The sequence below is a fragment of the Cyprinus carpio genome, chromosome B9 (assembly GCF_018340385.1).
Source record: "Cyprinus carpio isolate SPL01 chromosome B9, ASM1834038v1, whole genome shotgun sequence".
Classification (NCBI taxonomy): Eukaryota; Metazoa; Chordata; class Actinopteri; order Cypriniformes; family Cyprinidae; genus Cyprinus; species Cyprinus carpio.
The window spans coordinates 13972451-13995034 of record NC_056605.1 but is presented as its reverse complement, the minus strand read 5'-3'; the positions used below and the strand labels follow the sequence as shown (position 1 = coordinate 13995034).

General features: G+C 39.6%; 2 protein-coding genes across 3 annotated transcripts; both read right to left on the bottom strand.

Moving 5' to 3' along the window:
• Positions 1-2: 2 nt before the first annotated feature.
• On the bottom strand, positions 3-9578 carry LOC109095964. 2 transcript variants are annotated; one of them, XM_042731055.1, is made up of 7 exons: positions 8229-9578; positions 4695-4768; positions 4362-4596; positions 1797-4015; positions 1357-1566; positions 984-1086; positions 3-894 (listed from the first exon to the last, which is right to left on the bottom strand). In XM_042731055.1, exons 1-6 carry the CDS (start codon positions 8464-8466, stop codon positions 985-987), a joined length of 3078 nt encoding a protein of 1025 aa, XP_042586989.1. In that variant the 5' UTR covers positions 8467-9578; the 3' UTR covers positions 3-894; position 984. The 2 variants fall into 2 exon arrangements, with proteins under 2 accessions (XP_042586989.1, XP_042586988.1); XM_042731054.1 differs by having other exon boundaries at positions 8166-9577.
• A 5770-nt stretch (positions 9579-15348) lies between these two features.
• LOC109095967 (chromatin assembly factor 1 subunit B-like) lies at positions 15349-21324 on the bottom strand. Its single transcript, XM_042731053.1, has 14 exons — positions 21141-21324; positions 20857-20990; positions 20630-20761; positions 20418-20539; positions 19809-19912; positions 19561-19657; positions 19325-19409; positions 19072-19165; positions 18779-18848; positions 18159-18250; positions 17913-18072; positions 17051-17575; positions 16443-16522; positions 15349-16144 (listed from the first exon to the last, which is right to left on the bottom strand). Exons 2-14 carry the CDS (start codon positions 20980-20982, stop codon positions 16005-16007), a joined length of 1827 nt encoding a protein of 608 aa, XP_042586987.1. The 5' UTR covers positions 20983-20990; positions 21141-21324; the 3' UTR covers positions 15349-16004.
• Between the last annotated feature and the right edge of the window lie 1260 nt (positions 21325-22584).

Genomic DNA, 22584 nt, shown 5'->3' with positions numbered 1-22584 from the left:
TGTAAATTTTAAAATGCAAAATTTATTTATATGGCTATTTGGCCTTTCTACATTTTCAACTTGTGTTTTCAGACAAAACACCTCAACATTTAAAACTTCTTCATATAAGTCCATTGCATTTTATGTTAAAGAAGGATATGCATAAAAAGTCAGACAAGGAATTATCAAATGAGGAGAAAAAAAAAAATCACATTAGACATTTTGGGATTCCCTTATTTGAAAGACACAGCCACTGTCTCATTTTGAAAAACTGTAGTCAAATGTTTTCACAAAAATTTCTATTTCACCAATGCAGGTTAACCATTTTGTGATTTTTAGAATAACCCTGACCCCATTAACAAACCTTCATTTTAAAATGACTAATTTCTGTTCTAGTTTTCTAAAACACTGCCAGACAACCACACATTAAGGGCAGTCCACTGGCTCCACTCCAACAATCATTCAAGTACATCCCAGTCCATCGCATCTTTCTTAGGTTTCTAAACAAAGTGAACATTAAGTGCACTCAAGATTATGTCATTTATAAAAAATAATCATAATAACAATAGTTATAACAACTGCAGTAATTACATTAGTAGTAACAAATTTAAAGCATTCTACACAATTCTCATTATACATATATCACCTTAAACCATCAGGCTCCGCCCCCTGAGAAATACACCATGGGTTAAGTTATGGTTCAACACATCTGTATCAATTGCAAAGCAACTTCAGCTTAGCTACTTAAATAACAACAATTATTGTGAGGAAAAAGACTATTTAAACCATCATAACATTATTTACATTAATAAATTTAACCTCATTGTCATACGTCACAAATCCTTTGTATTTACAGCGTTAATATTTAAAGAAATAAAGCTTTGCTCCTCTTCATTTAATCCTGTGGCTTTTTACCTAAAATTCAAGACAAGGCATTGAAATTATCATGGGATAAATTCAAACACAAATTAAAATATTAAGACATCTCTGGATTACAGACTGACCTCACTGAGCAGCGATGCACTGGCGGCATTTGTAGATCTTGGGATTATGTGTCCTTATGTGATTCCTCACATTTCTCTGTCTGAAGAAAGTTTTGCTGCACAACTGCAAAAGAGAATTAAATAAGAAAACCAGATATAGAAGTACAATGTCGGCTTGGGAAAATAACTTTTATAAAGCAGAAAGCCTGAAATGGAGTGAGCAAGAATAAACGGGATTGATAAGTTCTGCGAATTCAAACCCACACTGCTCTATCAATATGCTTCACATGTGCATACTTTTTACAATAAGGACAATAAACTCTGTGCAGTATACAGGCACATTGCAGGGAAGGGAAGGGAGCACCTCCAGGACCTCAGGAGACCTTATACATACCGGGCAGGGCCAGTGTTTGCCTTCAATGTGCCTGATCCGGTGCATAATAAGAGCATCACAGTCCCTATAGGAGGCTCTGCACTGCAGGCAAGCATGTGGTCCACCGGAGGCCTGACCGTGAGGACCCTTCTGTTGTTTCAGACGTGCCCGTCGGATGGATTCCAGTAGGACGGAACGCTGACTGCTCAGAGGAAGCAGCTTATTTACATTCTACAAATGACAAAAAAAAAAAAAAGAGATAAATATTTGATCTTTTTCAATTATCACTTTCTGTTTATTACTAGTTTAAATTTAGTATCATTCTTTCCAACGATTGACATTCCAGTACTACTTCCCTAAACCAGACTCTATAAAAGTTTACAAAACAACAGTTATGTAACATGCCTTTGTCATAAGAATAAACATCAGCATCTGCTGGCATGAGGAAAAAAACTTGTCACCTTTGTCTTTGTAGGTTCTTTCTTGACTTTACAGCTTCTCTTGCTGACCTGGGGGTGTCTAGAAACTTGGTTAACCTGTGACCCTTGGGACATTCCTGTTTCATCCCTCTCGGCCTTCACTCGGACAGCAGTCCTTTGGGAAAAAGGGGAGTGCCTGTTGCCAAGTCCAGCCCAGTGAGGCCCATTTAGACCCGTCCGGTCTGGCATAATCCTGGCCCTCACCCGATCTCTTCTCACCATGCCAGGAGATGAATCACAATGGGAACTATTTCCATGAGTTAGGTAGATGTCCACGCTCTCCTCCTCCCGTTTAATGCCACTTGGTGACCGACAGAAGCCGAAAAGAAAGCCTTGATCTAACAGTTTGATGGGTGGTTTGCTCTGACGCTTGCCCAGGTCAGAGGAGTCACTGATTGGAAATGGCTGGGTAAGGGGCAAGGGGTCAGCTGGCTCTTCCTTTATAGTTTTGTAAAGGGGATGGCTGTGAAGTTGCTGATGGTTGGAAGTATCCCAGTTCACAATGGCATATGGAACTTCAGGACTCTCTTTTCTGTTGCCGCGTTCCTTAATTTTTCTGTTCTCCTTTACCTGTGTTCCTCTTTCAGTTCTGCTCTGCTTTGCATGTGGCATTCCTGTAGCATGGTTGCATTTTGTTTTGCTTTCTATTTGTTTTGAGCTCTTAGGTTTGTCTTTTTGGGGGCGCCCAGGTTTGTGCCGCTTTGTGTGCTGCAACTTTGTTGTGGCTACCCTTACTGTGCGATCTGCTGGTGGGCGACCCCTACGTCCTGTTGATTTAGGAGAAGTTCCCTGGGGGTTATAGGCAGTATTACGACGATGAATAGGTTGCAGGATGGCACTTTCTGAAGATTCCTGTTTTATCCTGAGCATAGTGCTTTTTGACGGGGAAGAGGCATTGTGTGCTGGTACTCTACCTTTTCGTGCAGGGTGGGAAGGTGCTTTATCTTCATTTCTGTGGTGGCGTCTGAGCGGTCGATCTGTTGCACTGGACTCTGTCTGCAGCAATGACCTACTACGAGTAACTCTTGCAATTGGCTGCCCAGCTTGCCCTGCAGGATCATGTCTTTTCCTTTTGGACCTTTCTTGGTTCCAAAGTTCTACTTTCACTGGTCTGTTCAGCAAGTCCATTCTGCTCATGTCACAGAGGGACAGAGTAGGATTAACGGTGGCAAGCACCCCTAAACTAGTTCCGAAACTCAACGGGACGTCCTGTGCACGAGGTTTACGTCGGGCTGTTAGTGAATAATCACTGACTTTTAACTTCCTAAGTCGTTTTTTCTGCCCCCAGCCAGACAGCTCCTCTGGACCAGGCACCAGGGATTTCCTCTGCAAGCCAAGGAAGCTAAGAAGACGGTATTTCTCCTGAGCACGTGGGCTGTGCACCTCATCCTGAGGGACTGTGTTAGATACCTCCTCCTCCACATCCTCGTCCTTTACCTTTAATGAGGTAACACGGGTCAAAGAATTTGCCTGAGATTGGAAGGGAGTCACTGAGAATTCACACTGGGGCTTGTATGACCGGTAGGAAGAGGACTTCCTCTTTCTCTTGGTGGAAAGGTCAATTTTGGGCAGGAGTCTGCGCAAAGCAAGTGCAGCGCCAGGTGAAGAACGAAGCAGACGGCGTGATGGAGAGGAAGAACGAGTAGAGGTGCAAGGAGATGTTGATATGATTGAAGAGGTGGGGCGGGAGGACGATTTTTTCTTGCAGGATGGAGATTTGAAGTCCATGAGCTTCATTCTGCGATTTGGGCTGCATGGAAAGCCATTTCCCTCCACCTGAAAACTGGAGGGGACTTGGCATTGCAACTGAGGGTTTGAGGTTTCTGTTTCAGATTCATCTGTGAGCTTATCAACAATGTGCTCTCTGTGCTGTGCTTGGATGTTCCAGGAAGACCCAGAGCCTTCTCCTTCCTCATCCTCTCTTCTCCTCTTGAGTCCCACTTTCCCTCCTGAAGTTGAGGAGTGGTCCCTCCTGAAAAGTCCAGCCATTGAATTATTTGGTTCCACAGCAGAACTGTGCATTCTGGAACGTAACTGACAAGTCTCTCGCTCCCTTTTGATAGCAGAGCAGGCCTCAAGGGCAGGCCACATGCGTAAATGGCGGGCCATGGCACAAACCTCTGTCAAGATGTCCAAATTCAGATTGAGGGTGGAAGTGTATGAGAACTCAAGTAAAGCAAGCAAACTTTGCTCACTGAAACCTATATGAGAAACCATAAATGATGAGTGATTAATGCCCTGAAGGATAAAATACAAGATATAAATGTGCTGTCATAGGATAACGATTGTCTAAAGGTTGAGGATCTGCTGGAATACAAATGTGGGAGGTTCAGTCTTAAAATTTATTCTTTTTTTATGACTCCAGTCCTGAAAATTACACGTTTAACTTTACTTAATATTCTAAGGTTCCTATGACCATGGAAACCCTGTAACAATAAATTCAATAAAAAAATTTAAAATATGCTTAACAATTTCAATAATGCCCTTTTCAAATTGATACAAGTGTAAACAAACACTGTTTTTTCTCGAAAACATACTGCACCATACCTGTGAGGTCAACATGTGACTGGGGATCAGTGCCTGAGTCCATTTCAGTAAATAACTCCTGGAAGTACTCGCTCACCGCTGCAAGGACTGCTTTGTGGGCAACGAAAGACTGGCCACCTCCAGTTTTCAGTGTGATATCACAGAAGAGCCCTGCTTCCCGTTGGCTATTGAGCTTACTTAAGACTTGATGACTATGTGATTCCACAATCCTGGAGATAAGTCCCACATCAGAACACTGGAGACAGAGACAAAGAGAAAGTAAGAGATAAATTCAAAACAAATGAGCAATCCTGACTGAGATGTGGATAAATATGTTTGAAAAACCAATCTTACCACTGATCTCTCAGACTGACTGCGTTGACATTCCTCACAGCCAAAGACATAGTCTCTGACTTGAAAATACATTCCTAAAATGAAGAATAGAACAAAATTATTACAGAAAAAGATCCGTCTATGCAAAAAAGAAAGTCAGTGCTCTCAGACCACTCCTAATTCCACAAGTAGATCAGTTCTGTGTGTAACTTCTGTGTGGGCATCACCCATTCTCTTTCACTTTCACATTACAGACTACATTGATTAAGACTGCAAACTATGCAGCTGATAGCTAACGCAGGAATCTCATTTAGCAGCAGGTGAATTTTGTGCTCAGCAATGAAAATAATAGCACAATTTTGAACAGAGTCAGAGCTGTCATGACCATCTCATAGTACAACTAATGAGAAACTTGCCAAAGTAAGGGTTGTCGAAAGTACCGAATAGTTACTGACATTTTACAAATGTGACCGTACCAGCATTTCCCCCTAGCATTTTAAGCACTGTTGAGCAGATACTTAAACACATCTGATTGGCCATTGTGTTCCTGTGCTCAACGGTGTCTGTGATTGGGTACAATGATAATCACTTCAGAAACATGTTGTAAATGCACATCTTTCACGCTCTTCAACGAGCGCTTCAGATCCACACAGGAGCATTTGAAACCGACGTCTATCACTGGATCCCTAATATATCCGCTGTTACCTAACCCTATGCCAAAGGAAAAAGAGGTTAAGCTTGGTAAACACATTTTTACTTAATTTTATATAGCAAACTTGGGTTTATTTAAAAACATGAATGAGGGTCTGATGCTAAAATTACTCAAAATGCAACATAGTTTATGCAGCATTTTATATTCCAACTGAAATAGAGGGAAATGACAAATAAATAAATATATATATATATATATATATATATATATATATATATATAGATAGATAGATTTAATGGATTGAAAACTGGCATTACTTTGAAATCTTGTTTCTTTATACAAATTTGATCCTCATATCATACACATTCATAAATATCACTCTCAGTTTAATAAATCAACGTTGCTAATGACCTCACAAAATTAATCAGTCAACAGCATTTTTAATCCACAAATTTGATCTACAACTATTTGGAATTACACCTAAGCATTTTATCCTCATAAGAAGTACTTGTTCTTCTAGTTTGTAACAAGTTCTTTGAGCGAACTCTTAGTTTTTGTGGCACAGACAAAATACCCCAATAAACCATATTGAGAAATCTCTCATGGTGCAATTCAGTGAAAACATGACAGTACACCGAAAGCTCATATTATTACTTTTATTACTCCCATCACAGAAATTCCTGATTTACCAATGTGAGAGTGAAGCAACAGATATGCCATCCTGCAAACTATTCTCAAAGGACTGTGAAGTGGTGTAGATTAGAGGTTAAAGATCTAAATTAAAGTTTGTGGGTTTGAAAACCAGAAGTGATAATCCATGAACTTTTATGACTAGTCAGGTGACAGATCACAAGACACATAACCTTAGATTATTCCAGAGGGACAGTCCCTAAAATAAATGCATTGAACATTGAGCTGAATACTCAATGGTCATGAGTCATTACAGTCAGCAATCTACAAGTTTAGTTAGCATTTGGCTATAAATGTGGAGCTCAAACAATGATCTGAACCATTAGTTCTGAGTATTATTTTGACCAAAGCATTTAGTACACAAATAAAAGTTTCAGTGCTCCTAGAATAACCCAAGGTTAAGTGTCTTAAGTGATCGATTACATCATCTTCAAATTAAACCAACAACCTTTCAGTTACCGGCCCAGATGCTCAATCAGAAAGCCATCGTCTAATGCCAAGCATAACTAAATGTATATCTGACATTCCAAAAGAAGTTTAGGTATTAAAAACATCATAAGAAGTCTCTAGATAAGTGGCCCTGAGGGAGATTTGTGCCACCGTAAAATCCTCCATAAGGAAGCAATGCAGCATGATACTCATCCTAAAACATGACAACTCCAATGCACCCCAACCCCTTAATTCAGAGATTCTGTAGGATGAGTGTGAGAAGGCAACATTTGTGAATTTTTGAGTGCAACATTGTGACTTTTTGAGTGCTTGATAAATTTTTTCTTGTGCCTGTAACTCACGTAAAATTCTACTGCATCTCTGCGTCACTTTACAAGTGTAAAGACAGCTATAGCTAGATGTGATAAAAAAAATAAAAATAAAAAAACTACACGCCTTTCTGATTGATATATTATCAGGCAGCAGGACAAAAATATCAATAAAACTTCCAAGTTTACTACAAGTTTAGTAAGCAAGCATTGGCTATGAAGAGTCCCCTACCTGTTCATTCACTGTCAATTTAGAAATATACAACTTTAAATGAATACTCCATTCCAAAATGAAAATGTAGTCATTATTCGCTTACCCCCATGTCGTTCCAAACCCGTAAAAGCTTTGTTTGTCTTCGGAACACAATTTAAGATATTTTGGATGAAAACAGGGAGAATACTTTTTGTACATGAAGAAAATGATAATAACGACTTTATTCAACAATTCGTCTCCTCTGTGTCTCTCCAAATTAGCGTAGCGCCATTTTGGCAAATCTGAGCAGCATGAAAATGGTGCACGGTCTTCTGTGTCAGCAGCGCTGCGCTGATGCGCTGTTTTCATTCAAACCAAAGTGTAAATACACTGGCACGGCTGACACAGAAGAGCGTATGCCGCCTGCATACTACTCAGATTTGCCAAAATGGCTCTACGCTGATTTGGAGTGACACAGAGGAGTGGAATTGTTTAATAAAATAGTTTTAATTTTCTTCGTGTACAAAAAGTATTCTCGTCGCTTCATAACCTTACGGTTGAATCACTGATGGCAGATGGAGTATTCTGACGATGCTTTTCATACTTTCCTGGACCTTGACACTGTTATTTACTTGGCAGTCTATGGGACAGTCTCAAGCCTACTGGTTTTCATCCAAAATATCTTAAATTGTGTTCCGAAGACGAACAAAGCGTTTACTGGTTTGGAATGACATGGGGGTAAGTGATTAATGACAAATTTTTCATTTTGCGGTGGAGTAACCCTTTAATCTTAAATTCCCATTCACACAGTCAACAGCTAAATGTCTCCACCGCGGGATTTTAACTGTCAGGTGGCAGACCACTGTCTGGACTCTCAATGGAAATTGCACTGCTCATTTGCATAAACTTTGTTGCATCTCCAACAGTTGCAAGTCTCGCAGAAAATCTCAAATACATAAATGCTTGTATTAAGCTTGCCTAAATATACATTTTATAATTATTTATATTACAATTATAAATAGTATCACTGTTTAATAAATAACTCATTAAAAAAAATTAATTCAATTTCATAATAATGATTTGATTCAAAGTTTAATTTTATATATATATAAAATTAAATCAAAACAGACACTTAAACAATGCATCTGTTGTAAAAACAAGTAATAAAAAGAACACTACTGTAAGAGAAAATGACGAACCTTCCCACCAATAGTGCTCTGCCACCAGTCTGTATGTGTCCTCCAGGGTGTGGTGCGACTTGCCTGGTCCTTTCTCGTGGAAGGTGGCTATGGCCTGGAGTCGCTTATCCTCAGCCAGCACCTCCCGGTACTGGACGAAACCCTTCTCCAACTTTCTGCGGTAAAGAGAGCCGCCGATGACCTCGAAGGCGGCAGAAGACGCGACGGACGCGCGGCCGCCGTTCACATACCCCGCGCGTTCAGTGCTGCGAAAGGTGTCATCAGTGTCATACTGAGCACTGCAGGTGTATTCACTTGACATTTTGACCAGGTTTCTTTCTCAAGGCGCTTCTACTTTCAGTGCAGCTCGCTTATAATCGTTTCTCCTATGTGTAAAAAGCAGAACTTTTTAACCGCGCTTCATCCACAGACATTGAGACGTTTCTGCAATCCGAGATGCTCTGAGATGTGTCTCTGAAGCTTGACCATCGGTTGAAGATTCACAGCAAATATGGATATTTAAGTAGCAAGCGTAATTAATAATATTACGAATAAATAAGACAGTCTCTCTTAACAAGTCTCAAACATACAGGTTGCTGTTTTGAAGTAGAAATTAGACTAGTAGCTGAAATATTTTACAGTAAAGTCCATCATCTTTGGTGCTCAAGTTGTACCAGGCATTGTCATCACATCCTATAAAACGTAAAAGACAGCAACTCCGCGAGACACTGGATTCAACAGAGGTGCAACTTCCACTATCAAAAGCCATAAATTAACCCCGACCACTGATAATAATTAAAATAAATTATGACATGCACGGTAAGTTTCTCAATAGCCTGGTCGTCCTGAGAACCCGAAATAGACGCAATCACCCAGAAACCAATCTAGTGACAAATGTCTTGAATCTTCTCACTCTGTCAAACATGCAGTGGCTGCCATCCATTAATATGAATTTATTATAATTTCGCCAGGTACTTTAGGGCCTCTTTCATCAGATGTAACTGCACTTGAGTTAACAATGTGTCACAAAACCCCAACTACGTCATAATCGGAGATCCGAGCACCCAGATGTCTCGGCGGGCGGTGGTAACAATCGCACGGAAGGGTCTTCCTCTCGCGCGTGCAACTTGTGATTTCTTGAACTCGGTCTCAGCACGCCGCGGCTAATCTGTCGCGCGACCTATTCGCGAAAAGCGGGGGTCTCCCCGAAGCTCATCGAAACGAAACGGCGGCCTCCGAAATCAGCGGTATCATCAGCGGGTTGCCCTTAACGTGCTCCGCGTCCGTTCACGTAACGTTAAAGCCAGTCCGATGATCAAATAATCCAATTTTCAACTCGTAGTCCTCTGTTGGTTGCCATTCGTCAACCTAACTTCGCCTCGACGCCCAGTTGCCTCACCCCCTCCCTTCCTCGATACCTATTGGTCGGATCTTTAAAGAACAGCGACTGCAGACAACGCCATTGGGTCTTGAAGCTGTCACTCAGCGGGCTGTTTTCCCTACTTTTTCCCTACATGAAGATAGGTTGTTGACGTCAGCGTTACCTTACTTAGTGTCAAGTTTATCGATATGAAAAAGGACAACAGTGCGAGCATATTGTTTTGCTTCGACTCATTTTCATTTTAGCCGCTCATATACATATGAGGATACACATTCTCGTGTTTGTCTGCACGATTGATGTGTTTATAGGTTATGTCACAGTTAAGGTTATTATTTATTAATGCATTGTGCAATGTATGCACGGTTGCTGAAATCTATTGTCGTTTTCGTATATTTTGCCAAGTGTATGAAGAGGGAAATGCTCAAATAAACGTATATTTTCAACGCAGTGCTTAACTGTCTACTTTTTATTATTAAACTATTATAAAAACAACACAGTTAGGAATTATTTTAGAGGAAACAAATATTGTTTTATTGTATGAATACAACCCTAGTTTTCACTTTAAACAATATATCATATTTATGTTATTGTATTAAGCATAGGAAACCAGACTTGACCTCATTATTGTATTTTGCCTGTTTGTCTGATGGTTATACTCGTTATTATAATGACATCTTCAGCGCTGCATATATGTAATTGACACTGGTTCATATGACCTTTTACATGATTCAACTAAACTGTCCAATGAGGCATGTCGATGCAGTCATTGATCCTTCCCTTACACAAAACTCTATAGCAATATTCAACTAATTTCCCCATATGATACGCTGAAACTTCCTATTTCCCTTAAATATTGGCAAGTGTATGTTGCATTTTTAGGAAATGGTGTTGTTTAGTGAAGTGTAAACTGTGGTAATTTGTTTTTGGTTTCTTCTATGTAGAGTAGCTAAGAAAATAAACCCAGTTACTGTGGTGGAATATCTTAAAAACAAACCTAACCTGACATTCTATTCTGTCTACAAAAGCAACCCTCACAAATAACGAAACAGTAATTGAAGATACTGAAAGAGAAGGAACCGGCATGTTATGCATTGTAATGGTAATCGACTGTCAAGAATCAGTGCAGGATTACTGGTAAAGAAGAGTCATAATCCAAACAACAATAGCTTCCATGAAGTCACGCTGTGTCATTACAGAACAGCCTGTCATTTTTACAGGAACATTGCCATTATATGTTGAAACATCATCATGTTTTGGGTTGTCAAATTCATTTATTGACCTTTTTCTAATCATAGGCAACATAAAAGGAAAACAATAAAATATTGTTCCACCAGATCCACAATGTAAGGCGCCATGAAAGTGCCACATAAATCTGCTACTGGAAGAACAATCCAGCCTGCTAATATGCTTTGCCATGGTTATGTTACATGTACACTCCTCTGTTTCTTGATAATGATGTAAGATGACTCAACCAACCACATGACAGGGCTCAGTTTGTTATTGGCTCTGCCATACATGAAGTTTCCACGTACTGTTGTAGATCTTCCATGATCATGCTCATTTAGTCCTGCCAAGGTTTAATAAGAGTGCATGGTTAGTCTACAGTGCCTAGACATCATCTCTCAGTTCCCTTTCATAGGTTCACTTTAATGCTTCAACAGCGGTCATTATGGGAACACCTTCAGTGTGACGAATGTCTGAAGCCCTTATCATGCCAATTTATTGGCCAACAGCACTTTAGCACCACCCCGTACATACATCAAATATGCTCATATCAGCGTGCTGCATGCTGTTTCATCAGATTTCATTTCCTTAAGGAAACAAATCATCTGTGGCCCATAGGACCACGGTATTTCATCATGTTCTCAGCTATTTTCCTCCAAAAGTGCAGTTTACTCCTCTTCAGCAGACACGATGAGCTACAGGATATACGCTGAGCCATGTGACAGGTTCATCGCTGGAGGAGACACTCATAACAGGTGCATGCAATGTTTGGGCCTACAACACGCTCAAGTGGCGCTTAGCAGCCTTTCTGACTGTCAACACTGCGATAGCCTGAGAAAGTAGAAAAGAAAGTAGGCCTCATGTCTAACCCCCGCTATCCCGTTTCTGCGGTTGCCGAGGTGCCGCACGAGAAGGTCTCTTGGGGTGACACATGTGAGCTGGAGCTCATGGAAAGTGAGACGACAGAGTTTTCTCCCTTCTCTCACTCTCTCCAGGACACGTGCAAGCCTACATGGTGCCTGATGTCTTTGTCAACAATGATTTGCAGCCCTTCCCCGGAAGATCGTAATGCGATTTATTTAGGTTGTGAACCGTATGACGAAGACATGCTGTCCATAGTGGCCTCCGATTCAGAGGATTTGATGGGTGAAGCATGCAGTTCTCTCCCTCCGAGCGGACAGGAGACACGCGCCTCCCCATCTTACAGTGAACTGTTAGACGTTGTGACGCACGCTGTGGATAAGCTGGGGTAAGAATGGGATAGCAAGCCGGCACAAAATCAAGCCCAGTCAAAACTGGACGACCGATTTTTGTCTAGCCGTACTTCGTCTCAGCCCCGTAGGCCTCTCACTGTCTTCCAAGACCTTCACCCTGAGGTTTCAAGGTCCTGGAAACAACCTTTTTCGACGCATATTATCAATCCCATTGCTGCTGATTTTGCCACAGTTTCCAAAATGGTGGAACACGGCTATGTGGCGATGCCGGCCATAGAAGAAACTCTCAAACTCAGCTCTGTCTTGGTAGTTACGCCCCCTGTTGCCATCCAAGCCGTTTAGGATTACTTCCGCTTTGGTCAGGAAATATTACAAATGGCCGCTTGACAGGCCACGGCCGTGCTTCATTCTATGGGTGTACTCCAGACTTATGAAGCAGGGCCGGTATTTATCAAGCTTTTAAAAGTGCCATTTTAGTCTTATAAGTATAAAAGCAAGTTATCAAATTTCTTAAAGCTAAGAATCACTCTTACTCTCCCGGTTATTTAAGACAGCCTGAGAGGTCTCTCGTGGTTAGGAGTTGCCAGTAGGGGCTTGTGATGGTGCTGAGGAGACAGAAACATACGTACATGAATCTTTCATATGTTCTTGAAATGTTTGATGACAAGCAGTTAATCAAATAGTTACATTTTCTCAGTTATTCAAACAGAAACGAGCAAAGAATATTTACATTACCAAAGAACATCATAAATGACTTCAGTCTAGCACAAGTATTACTTTAAAAACACTCCCGTTATAATCAGTGAAGCTACACTGTATCATAAATAAACAACAAAAAACCTATTAACACTTAACAACAATGCACATGTCTGCGTTGCACTACGGCTCCGACACGGTCACCAGAGCTGATCCCGGCTACTCAGCAGTTTCTGAAGCGGCTCTCCGTGCTGCATCACTAAAGATAGGTGACTATATTTTTGACGGATAATAATAATAATCGTCATCTTGCAGTCGTCAAAATAATCAGCAACTAGAAACTAGGTAGAGTCTTCATGACAAGCACTTCCTCACACTCTGCGCTTCATAGCCTTCAGAGTTCGAGACAGCCTTAGGGTCATGTGCGCGTGGCCCATTTATGAAGGCCTTCAAAGCCCCACTCCAAATAGTATTTTGTTGTGCCCAAGAAGGATGGTGGTGTATGTCCGATTGGGACATGCGTCACTTAAATCTTGTGCTCAGAGTGAGAAAATTCAAGATGCTGACGTTAAAGTCCATTTTTTCTCAGGTCCAATACGGGGATTGGTTTGGAACTGTCAAACTAAAAGATGCATATTTTTACGTCCAGATCGTCAAGAGACAGGAAGTTCCTCAGATTTGCTTTCAAGGGCAAAGCATACCATTATCGAGTTCTTCCATTCGGACTGGCTCAAGCTTCTCGAACATTCACAAAATGTATGGATGCAGTTCTGGCCCCGTTGCAGCTCCAGGGCATCCGAATTTTGAACTACCTGGACGATTGGCAAATTCTAACTCAATCTCAGGATCAGGCACTGGCACACTGACACTTGGTGCTCAGTCACCTGAGGAGCCTATAGGTTTATAAGCGAACCTACAAAAGAGCATCCTGCTGCCTGGACAGAGGTGCATCGGGTTGGCACATAAATCGTTTGGAGCTGCTGGCATTCTTTCTGGTACTCAGACGGTTCTTACCCCAACTTCAGGATTATCATGTTTTAGTCAGGACAGACAACACGGCTATGGTTTCGTACCTGAACTGTCAGGGAGGACTACATTCTCGCCCCCTGTGCAGGTTGGCGAAGCATATTCTTCTTTGAGCTCAGACCAAGTAACCTAGAGTAATGGCTTCTTCTCAGGCCTTCATTAAAAGGTCTTCAATGAAAGATGTTTGTGCTGTTGCAGGATGGTCCTCTTCTAGCATTTTCATCAAGTTCTACAGCCTGGACGTGAGGATGGCTTCTGGCTCCCAGGTCTTATCCGCTTGAGCAGACACTTTCCCTGATCTTCCAGCTATCTGAGGTACGTCAGGTGTTATGGTATAGCGTTCGTATAGCAACTGCAGCATTGAAGTGAACCTATGAAAGAGAAAGTCTCGATTACGTATGTAACCTTGGTTCCCTGGATAGGGAATGAGATGCTGCGATGCGGGCCATTCCGTACCGTTGATAGCGCTTCCATCATGTAAAATCTGATGAAATAGTATGCAGCACACTGATGTGAGCAAACGTGACGTATGCGCGGGGCGGTGCTAAAGCGATATTGGTCAATGAATTGACGTGATGGTATAAGGGCTTTAGACATTTGTCACACCGGTGTTCCCATAGGGACCGCTGTCACTCGTTCCCTATTCAGGGAACCAAGGTTACATACGTAACCGAGACGTTTTGATGACACTCTTAAATGAAACATAAGCTGAGTAGTATTTAATATCATAAACATAGCTCATTTTAAAGGCTAAGGGCCACATAATGGGAAACTCATTTCTCAACACTTTCCAACAATTGTAGAAAAAGCTGCTTTCACAGCACTCTTGTACTACATTTACCGCGTCTATTAGTCGTGCATTGATAAATACTTTTGATAAAAAGTAGTTTTACTTCTTTGGTCTACAGTAAAACTGTGTGATAAAACACACACAGGTCTAAGAAAACAGCACCATTGTCTATTTGTGTTCTACAGTATATGTGATGCATAACAGACATTTTGCTGTGCAGCTGCAGACAGGTCAAAGTGTCCATGAGGACCCCTGTCCACTACTGAAAGTTACTACAGTGGGCATGAACTAGAGTATTTAGCAAAGGAAGAAGGTTGCCTGGTCTGATGAATCAAGTTGTTTCAGGTGGTTTTTGTGTTGTGGCTGATCAGTATAAGTGTGTTTATAAAATCAGCAAAAAATAAACACCTCTTTTTCAGGATGATATATTTTTAAAATAATTTGTAAAATCCAAATATGCTTTACAGAAATTTGTTGTAAAATAATTATTCCACCTGTGAAACAGTTCTTAAGACACTTAATATTCACAGGTGGCATGCAATAAAGTCTGTTGCAGTCGATGAAGATAAGATGCGCTGAAGTATTTAAAACAGCTGGTGGCTACAGAAGATACCGACTGCTTTTTTTTAACATTGTCTCCCCCATCCCATTTATCCATATAAAAAATAAATAAATGGTAACTTGGGGAAAAATCTCAATTCAAACTCGTCAAAAATTATTTAAATGCATTGAGTGCCATTTATATTACACAGAATACTGAGAGGGGTTCTGAACAGGGAAAGAAAAAATGAAGTGTAAAACAAGTTGCTGCATTTCTCTTTAAAGCTCCATTTGCAGTTCTGTTTAAGAAACTGATGTTCATTTAACTTGTACGAAACTTAAATGATAGGAGTTTAATAAATCAATAATACAGGATAAGTTTAGTTAACAAGCTTGTGTTGTACAAAATCAAAATCTGTTAAAGACAATAAAATGTAATTTGTATAATAGCATAACATCCTACAATATTTTGATGTAATTTTTTCCAACCATGATATGCTTTAAAACTCAGTTTCAATCAGTCTGAATGCAGCAAAAACCATTCGGTCCAGGCAAGTCATTCAACACTTTTTTTTTTTTTTTTTTTTAAGAATCACACAAAACGTGCAAGCAAGTCTTTACAAAACATTGCAATCCATTATATCATTTTTTTTTTTACTTCAAATACATCCCTATTCTTAAGAATATTCATGAAGAAAGTTCAAACAGATGGTACAAAAGTAAAACATTTCTGTCCTAAAGATAAAAAAGGAATTTAAGTCATGAGGGAGTAGGTTGTTCTGGAGAATAATTACATGCATTTCTTTCTTTTTCAAATAGAAAACAGACAAACACTGAAAATGAAAGCGAAGATGAGTTTTAGAAACATAAGCAAGTTCATAACTCCATATGTCCATGGGATCAGGTGTTTAAGGTACTGCTTTATAAGTGTACTTGATCTCTGAGGATGTGAGTGCTAATAAAGAGAGACAAAGAACCACAGTCAGTGTTTATGGCTCCTGGGGTTTGATGCTTGGTTTTGTGTCCACTTTGTGCTCACTGCTCTGTTCGGAACCATTGGGAACATCAGTCTTGGACCTCTTGGATTCAGGAGGTTTGCATGCTGGGTCACTGGGGGGAGATGGTCTCTCTGTAATAAACATATATTTATAAATGACCAGGAAGACAATGTGCACAAATATACAAACATAATTAATTCACATGCTTTTTACACAAAAATCATCCCAAGTAATGTAAGCAAAATATGCACAAATAAGGTTAAATAAGGTCTTCGAGGCAACTCAAAATGAGATGGAAAAACTAATACTCTTCTAAAATAAAAAAATAAATTAATTAATTTAATAAAAAGTATGCATATTTAAGTATAAAAAAAATCTTCACATAAAAAAAGCAAAACATAAAAGAAAGAAACAAATGGGGCTACTAACCGTGCTTGGCTTTCTCAGTGGAAGATGGGGTGACAAAAGGAGTGGGGGATTTGGATACAATTGGAGTCAATGAAATTCGTCTGAAAGAAAAGGACATGTTTGATCTATAGTGAACACTAAATATACATAAATTCAGGGAAACATGTATGGGGGGTTCCATTACAGTCAAACCAAGAAACTCTATTGAAGTTGCATAATTACTGACAATTTTGTTGTCTCAAAAACATTACCATTCAAAAGTTTGTCTGAAAACTTTTTTTTTTTTTCTAATGCTCACCAAGGCTGAATTTGTTTGTTAAAAAATGCAGTTAAAACAGTAATATTGTGAAATATTATCAATTTAAAACTGCTCTTTTCTATATTAATGTATTTGAAAATGAAATTTATTTCTGTGATATCAGAGCTGTTCAGCTGTCATTACTCCAGTCTTCAGTGTCACATGATTGTTCAGAAATCATTCAGATATAAGGATTTGGTTATCAAAAAACATTTGGTCTTACCAAAGGTAAACAATTTTAATGCTAAATATTTTTGTGGAAACTGTGGTATATTGTTTCAGGAAAAAAAACCTTGTAACATCAGATCATACCAAAGATGTGCCGCCCTACCTAGGAGTTGGTCCTTTAGGAGTTGTGGTATTTTTGGAGTTGAGGGGTCCGAGAGGAGTGCTGGGGGCTGTAAGAGGTGTCAGGGGTCCTCTGCTGGATTCAGGGGTGGAGGGAGCAGATTTGGGTGTGTTGGGGGCAGTTGCTGGTGATTTGGGGGTGCTGGGTTTGCCCCAGCCCTCCAGGGTATTGAGTGTGATCCTTCTGGGCTGAGGTTTGGTTTTCAGTACTCGAGGTGTGCGTTTCTCTTCTGGAACAGGTACGCTGGGGGTCTTGGAGGATGCAGGACCAGCAGATCCCTCTTTCTCCTTTTCCTGTGCAGATGTGTTGGCCTGGCGAGGGACTGGGGAAGCAGTCCTGCCATTGGCTGAGGGTCTCTTGCCTTTCTTCTCATTAGTAGATGATGGGGTCACCATCTCCAGTGGAGGTCGCTCCTTCAGTGGAGTGCCCAACTCCCCTTCCTCAAATGACACGAAGGAACAGTAGCCATCAGTGGATGAGACAGCCAAGAAGGAGCCATCACGAGACCTGTGGAACAACGTCCATAACAGCAAATGTGTTAGTCAATAATAATAAAAAAAAAAAATCATAATGAGATGTATAAAATTTAAATATGTAAAAATATATCAAATTTAATCAAATTACTATTTTATTATTGACAGGTTCATGTCCAAAGAATTTCTATAGACTATTTTCACATTTTTATGTGACCAAACACACTTGGTCATTTCAGGCTACCATAAACGGCATGCAACACTGGGACGCATTTTTTATTGACAGAAGAATCTTCCTCCTGTCACCATGTAGAACAAACCACAACTCAAGTCATGTAAAAACAATAAACCAACAAGCCTGTGAAACCTACCAGCTGAGATCACTCAGCGTGTGATAGTGGATGTTAGACACGTATCCAAACGGCAGCGTCTGTTGTGTGTCATAAAAGAAGATTGAGTCTTCTGATGCAACCGCAAACACCAGCCGATATGGCAAATTAAACGTGTTTGACATTGGCTTCAGTGAACCATCTGTGGAACATAAGAGAACAGTACTGTCTTTCCACTGCACACGTGACATAAGTAGAACAATAGCTTGGAAAGGGTTTTGTGTGTACCTTCAGCTCTTTTTGTCCTCAGCTCATAGTACACTGGGCTGCAGCGCACAGCCAGTGTGGCTTTAGATGGACAGGGCAGATGAGCTATGGGCCTGATACACAAACACGTCAAACACCAAGCATGGTTAGACAAGTCAAGACTGTGTCGGCAGTTGGGCTGAGTGTTGAAAAATACCACCGTTCTCTAAGATTTTGTAAATGTTTTTGAAAAAATTATAAATTAAACAATGTTCTGCAAGAATGCAGTTATTTGAGTAAAAACTGCATTAAAACAGTAATATTGTGAGATATTATTACAATTTAAAATAACTATTTTCTATTTGGATATTTACAATTTCAGTTCATTCCTGTAATGCAAAGCTTAATCTTCAGCGTGTCATGATCCTTCAGAAATCATTCTATTATGATGATTTGGTGGTCAAAGTTAAAAACAGTTGTACTGATTAATATATTGTGGAAACTGTAATACATTTTGATCAATTTAACACTTACTGTCCCCATGCATTAATCATTTGAAAGGCAGTGTATATGTGATTAATGCATAGCTTTATAACTTAACATACACATGTATAAAGATTAAGCTTTCAAGATTAATTAAAGCCATCAAACAAAACACAAACCTCTTAAAGCTTTTTCTGGAGAATACGTATGTTGTGTTTGTGACATTCTCTCCAGCCTCGACACACCCAGCTAAAAATAAAATGAGTAAATAAATAAAAATATTTCTTATTAACCACACAAGGAATGGACAAGTAAATGGACACCAGGACAAAAAACAAACAAAACAAAACACACTGTGAACGTGTTGAATAACGTTCTTAAAAAATATATTAAAAAGCATACACAGTATACAAACATGTAAAAAAAAAAAAAAAAAAAAAGAAGAAGAAATAAAAAAAAGAAAGACGTGTACCTGGTGCAAGGAGGAATGACCCGTCTGGTGTGAATGTGAGACGTCTGAAGAACGATCTCATGCTGTCATCGTGGAACATTCTGTAGTTCTTCACCTGTATAAAGGTGAGTAATTTAAACCACAACGATACATTAAAAAAAAATCTACTTAAAAGTAAAAACAACAACACACTGTTACTGATATAGATAATCTCTTAATAAAAAGCATCTTTATTAATAAAAAAAGGCCAGCTGATTATCCAGGTGACACTCACCTCTCCGTCTGCAGTGGCGGCTGAAGTCATCTTACTCACACAGTAAGCTTTTTTCCTGTTATGAGCACTGTACACACGCATCACCCTAAGACACAGAATTTACATGCTGTCAGTGTGCAAAACCATGTAAAAAATATTTTACTCTAAAATCTTCCTTTTACTCTAAAATCTTCAGACCCTTGTCTATGATAATCTGTAATGACTTGAAATTAAGCAATTAAAATCTACACACTAACCTGTCACAGCTTAATGTACTGATGTACTGTCCAAGTGGGTCCCACGTTACTCCTTGCACATAACTCTTATGATCATTAAAAATGCACATCTTTTGACCTGCAAACAAAACAGGCACTGGATTCAATAACCACAAAACACCCAACAAGGTTCTGCTCACTAATAAAAACAGTCATCATTTATCCTGTCACATATCACTTCTATAAAAAAATACGTATGCAATTCCTTAGTCCTGCTTCAGGTTTCATACCCTTGTTGACATCCCACATGATGGCAGTGTTGTCCACAGAGCCTGAAACCATGAAATTCCCATCGCTGGTCCATGAGATATCATAAACATCCTCAATATGTCCCCTAACAAACACAGGCAACAACATGAGCATTTAAGATTCTACAAAAGTAAATGACTTAAAGTTGCAATGAAATGCAATTAGTGGCAGATATTTTCTTTAATATTCTGACATACATAAAAAAAAAAATAATAATAATAAAAAATAATAATAAAGGACGGGGACTTGGTTTATGAATTGGTTGTTGATTGTATGGCGGCAGATCATCTGAGTGTGAGCCTGCAGAAAATGGCAGGATTTAAGTAGACTAAATAATTGAAAAGTCCAGCATACATTAACAGAGAGAAGTCTGTCATTTCACCAAAAGACTCTGACATTTTGACTAAAAATTACAAATCTCGAAAAAACAAAAACAGACAATAAAGACATTTGGATGGATGCATTGTGCACAAGATTAATAACATTCATTTAGAAAACAGATCATGTGAATTTTCATTTCATGCCATTTGTAATGTAAAAGACAGTCAGAGAGGCCTTTTTAAGAAATAAAAAAATAAATGAAATAAGACCTCAGTGTTTTGACGACACTCCAGCTCTCTTTATTGAGCTGATCATTTTCATCTTCCTGAAAGGTCGGGGTTTGTTCAGGCTCCTTATTGTCATTCAGTTTCCAAAGCAAGATTGCAGCATCGAGAAACAGACATTTAATTGAACCATTTAAAAGCACTATAAGCAATTTCAACAAACTTACCCCGGGAAAAGATCTGACTTTAAACTCACCATCCCCTCCAGAAGCCAAGACCTCAGCGGTGGGTGAGAACCGCACTACGTTCACTGCTTTAGTGTGTCGTGCCAAGTTAGACAAAAACTCAACGACCGCCTTCCCATCAGGCCCTTTATCCACACGCCACATCTGAAAGAGAGCAGCTCTCATCTTATAATCTGTAATATGTCATCAGTGTTAAGAGATACTTTTGATGTATGAAATGAAGGCAGAGGATCTCTCACCCGTACTGTGGTGTCCACCCCAGCTGTGGCGAGCCGCTCTATCCTTCCCTCACCGCTCTGCTGGAAATCTAGACTGTACACCGGCTCCTTATTATGCCAGGCAATCTCACAGGTTACCACCTTCATCCTGACACCTGATGGACAAGGACATGAAGAAATACAGATACTGTCATCATGCATTAACTTGCGTTAACTTACTCACCTAACACAGAAAACTTAATATAAGAGCACGTAATGTTAATCGATAACAGATGAAGACACTATGCGTTTAATTAAAAACTTACCAGTCACTTCGACAAGTAAAGTTGCAAAAGTTGTAACAATTGTTCAACGCAGTTACTCTGTGTATCTCTCCCGCTCTCACCCAAACAGACGCCTTTCCCGCGCTGCTTTCCGACAACGAGCACTTCCGGTTTCGAGGGTTGCCAGATACCACACCAAAAATCCGACGTTGGACTGTCTTCTTTTTCTTCTTCTTCTTCTTGTATTTATAATGGCGGGTGGCAACTAACGTTTAACGTTGGTCTGTCTTCTTCTTCTTTGGTGTTTTATGGCAGCTGGCATCCAGTTTGTTGCATTACTGTCATCTTCTGTTCATATTTATCTCATGCTATATTCTCTTATCCAGTCCAGTTTCTTTTAGATAGTCAAAAAATATTTTGTACCTTGTCCCTTCTCCGCACAATCTAAAATATTTTGAACATTTCCTTCTATTTGTTCTATTCTCTGTAGCTGAGCCATAATTTCTTGCCTTTCTTTGTTATATTTCCCACATAATATGAGGATATGTTCCACCGTCTCCTTTTCCTGACAATAATTACACAAACCTGTTGAATGCTTTCTCATAGTATGAAGGGTGCTTTTAAGTTACTGTGTCACATTCTTAACCTACTTAAAATGACTTGCTCTTTTCTTCCCTTACCTTTAATACCACCCACTCTGTTTTGTACTGAGTAACAGTGTCTTCCTTTTGTTTCATTTCTCCACTGCTGTTGCCATTTCTCCATTATTTCATTCCAAACTATGCTCTTTCCCTCTGACTTGGCTAATTTGATATCTATTTCAACATTTTCCTTTTTTACTGCCTTTTTTGCTAGTTTGTCTGCTTCCTTGTTTCCTTGAATACCTGAATGTGCCGGAACCCACATGAATGTAACATTTTTCCCTTGTCTGATTGGTGTTGTGTAATTACATAAAATTTCATAAAGTAGGCCCTAATGGTTTTTTTAGATGCGCCTGCTTCAGTGCTCATAAGTGCTGATACAGAATCACTACATACTATAAAATCTTGGTTACCGTTTTCTACAATCCACTGTACTGCTATCATGATGGCACACATTTCTACTGCATATATACTTAAATAGTCAGATGTTCTTTTACTTATTTCTATCTTGTGTGTAGGCAGAGTCATTCCTAGGCCCGTTGCATTTCCTTCTTTTGATCCATCTGTAAAAATCTGAATATACTCCTTATATATGCACTCCCTTCTTCTATAATACTCTGCTACTGTGTCAGATGACTAATCACTCTGTCTAGTATTCAGTAATTCTTTGTCTACTTTTGGGTATTCTAATATCCAGACTGTTCTATTTAGCCATATATTAGTTTCCTCAAATGCTTTGTTATTTATTCCCATATCTGATGCTTTTTGATCTCCTGTCCATCCAAAGCTCTCTTTGTATACTTTCTCCTTCTCCCAGCTTGCTTGCAAAACCTTTTTTGTTGGGT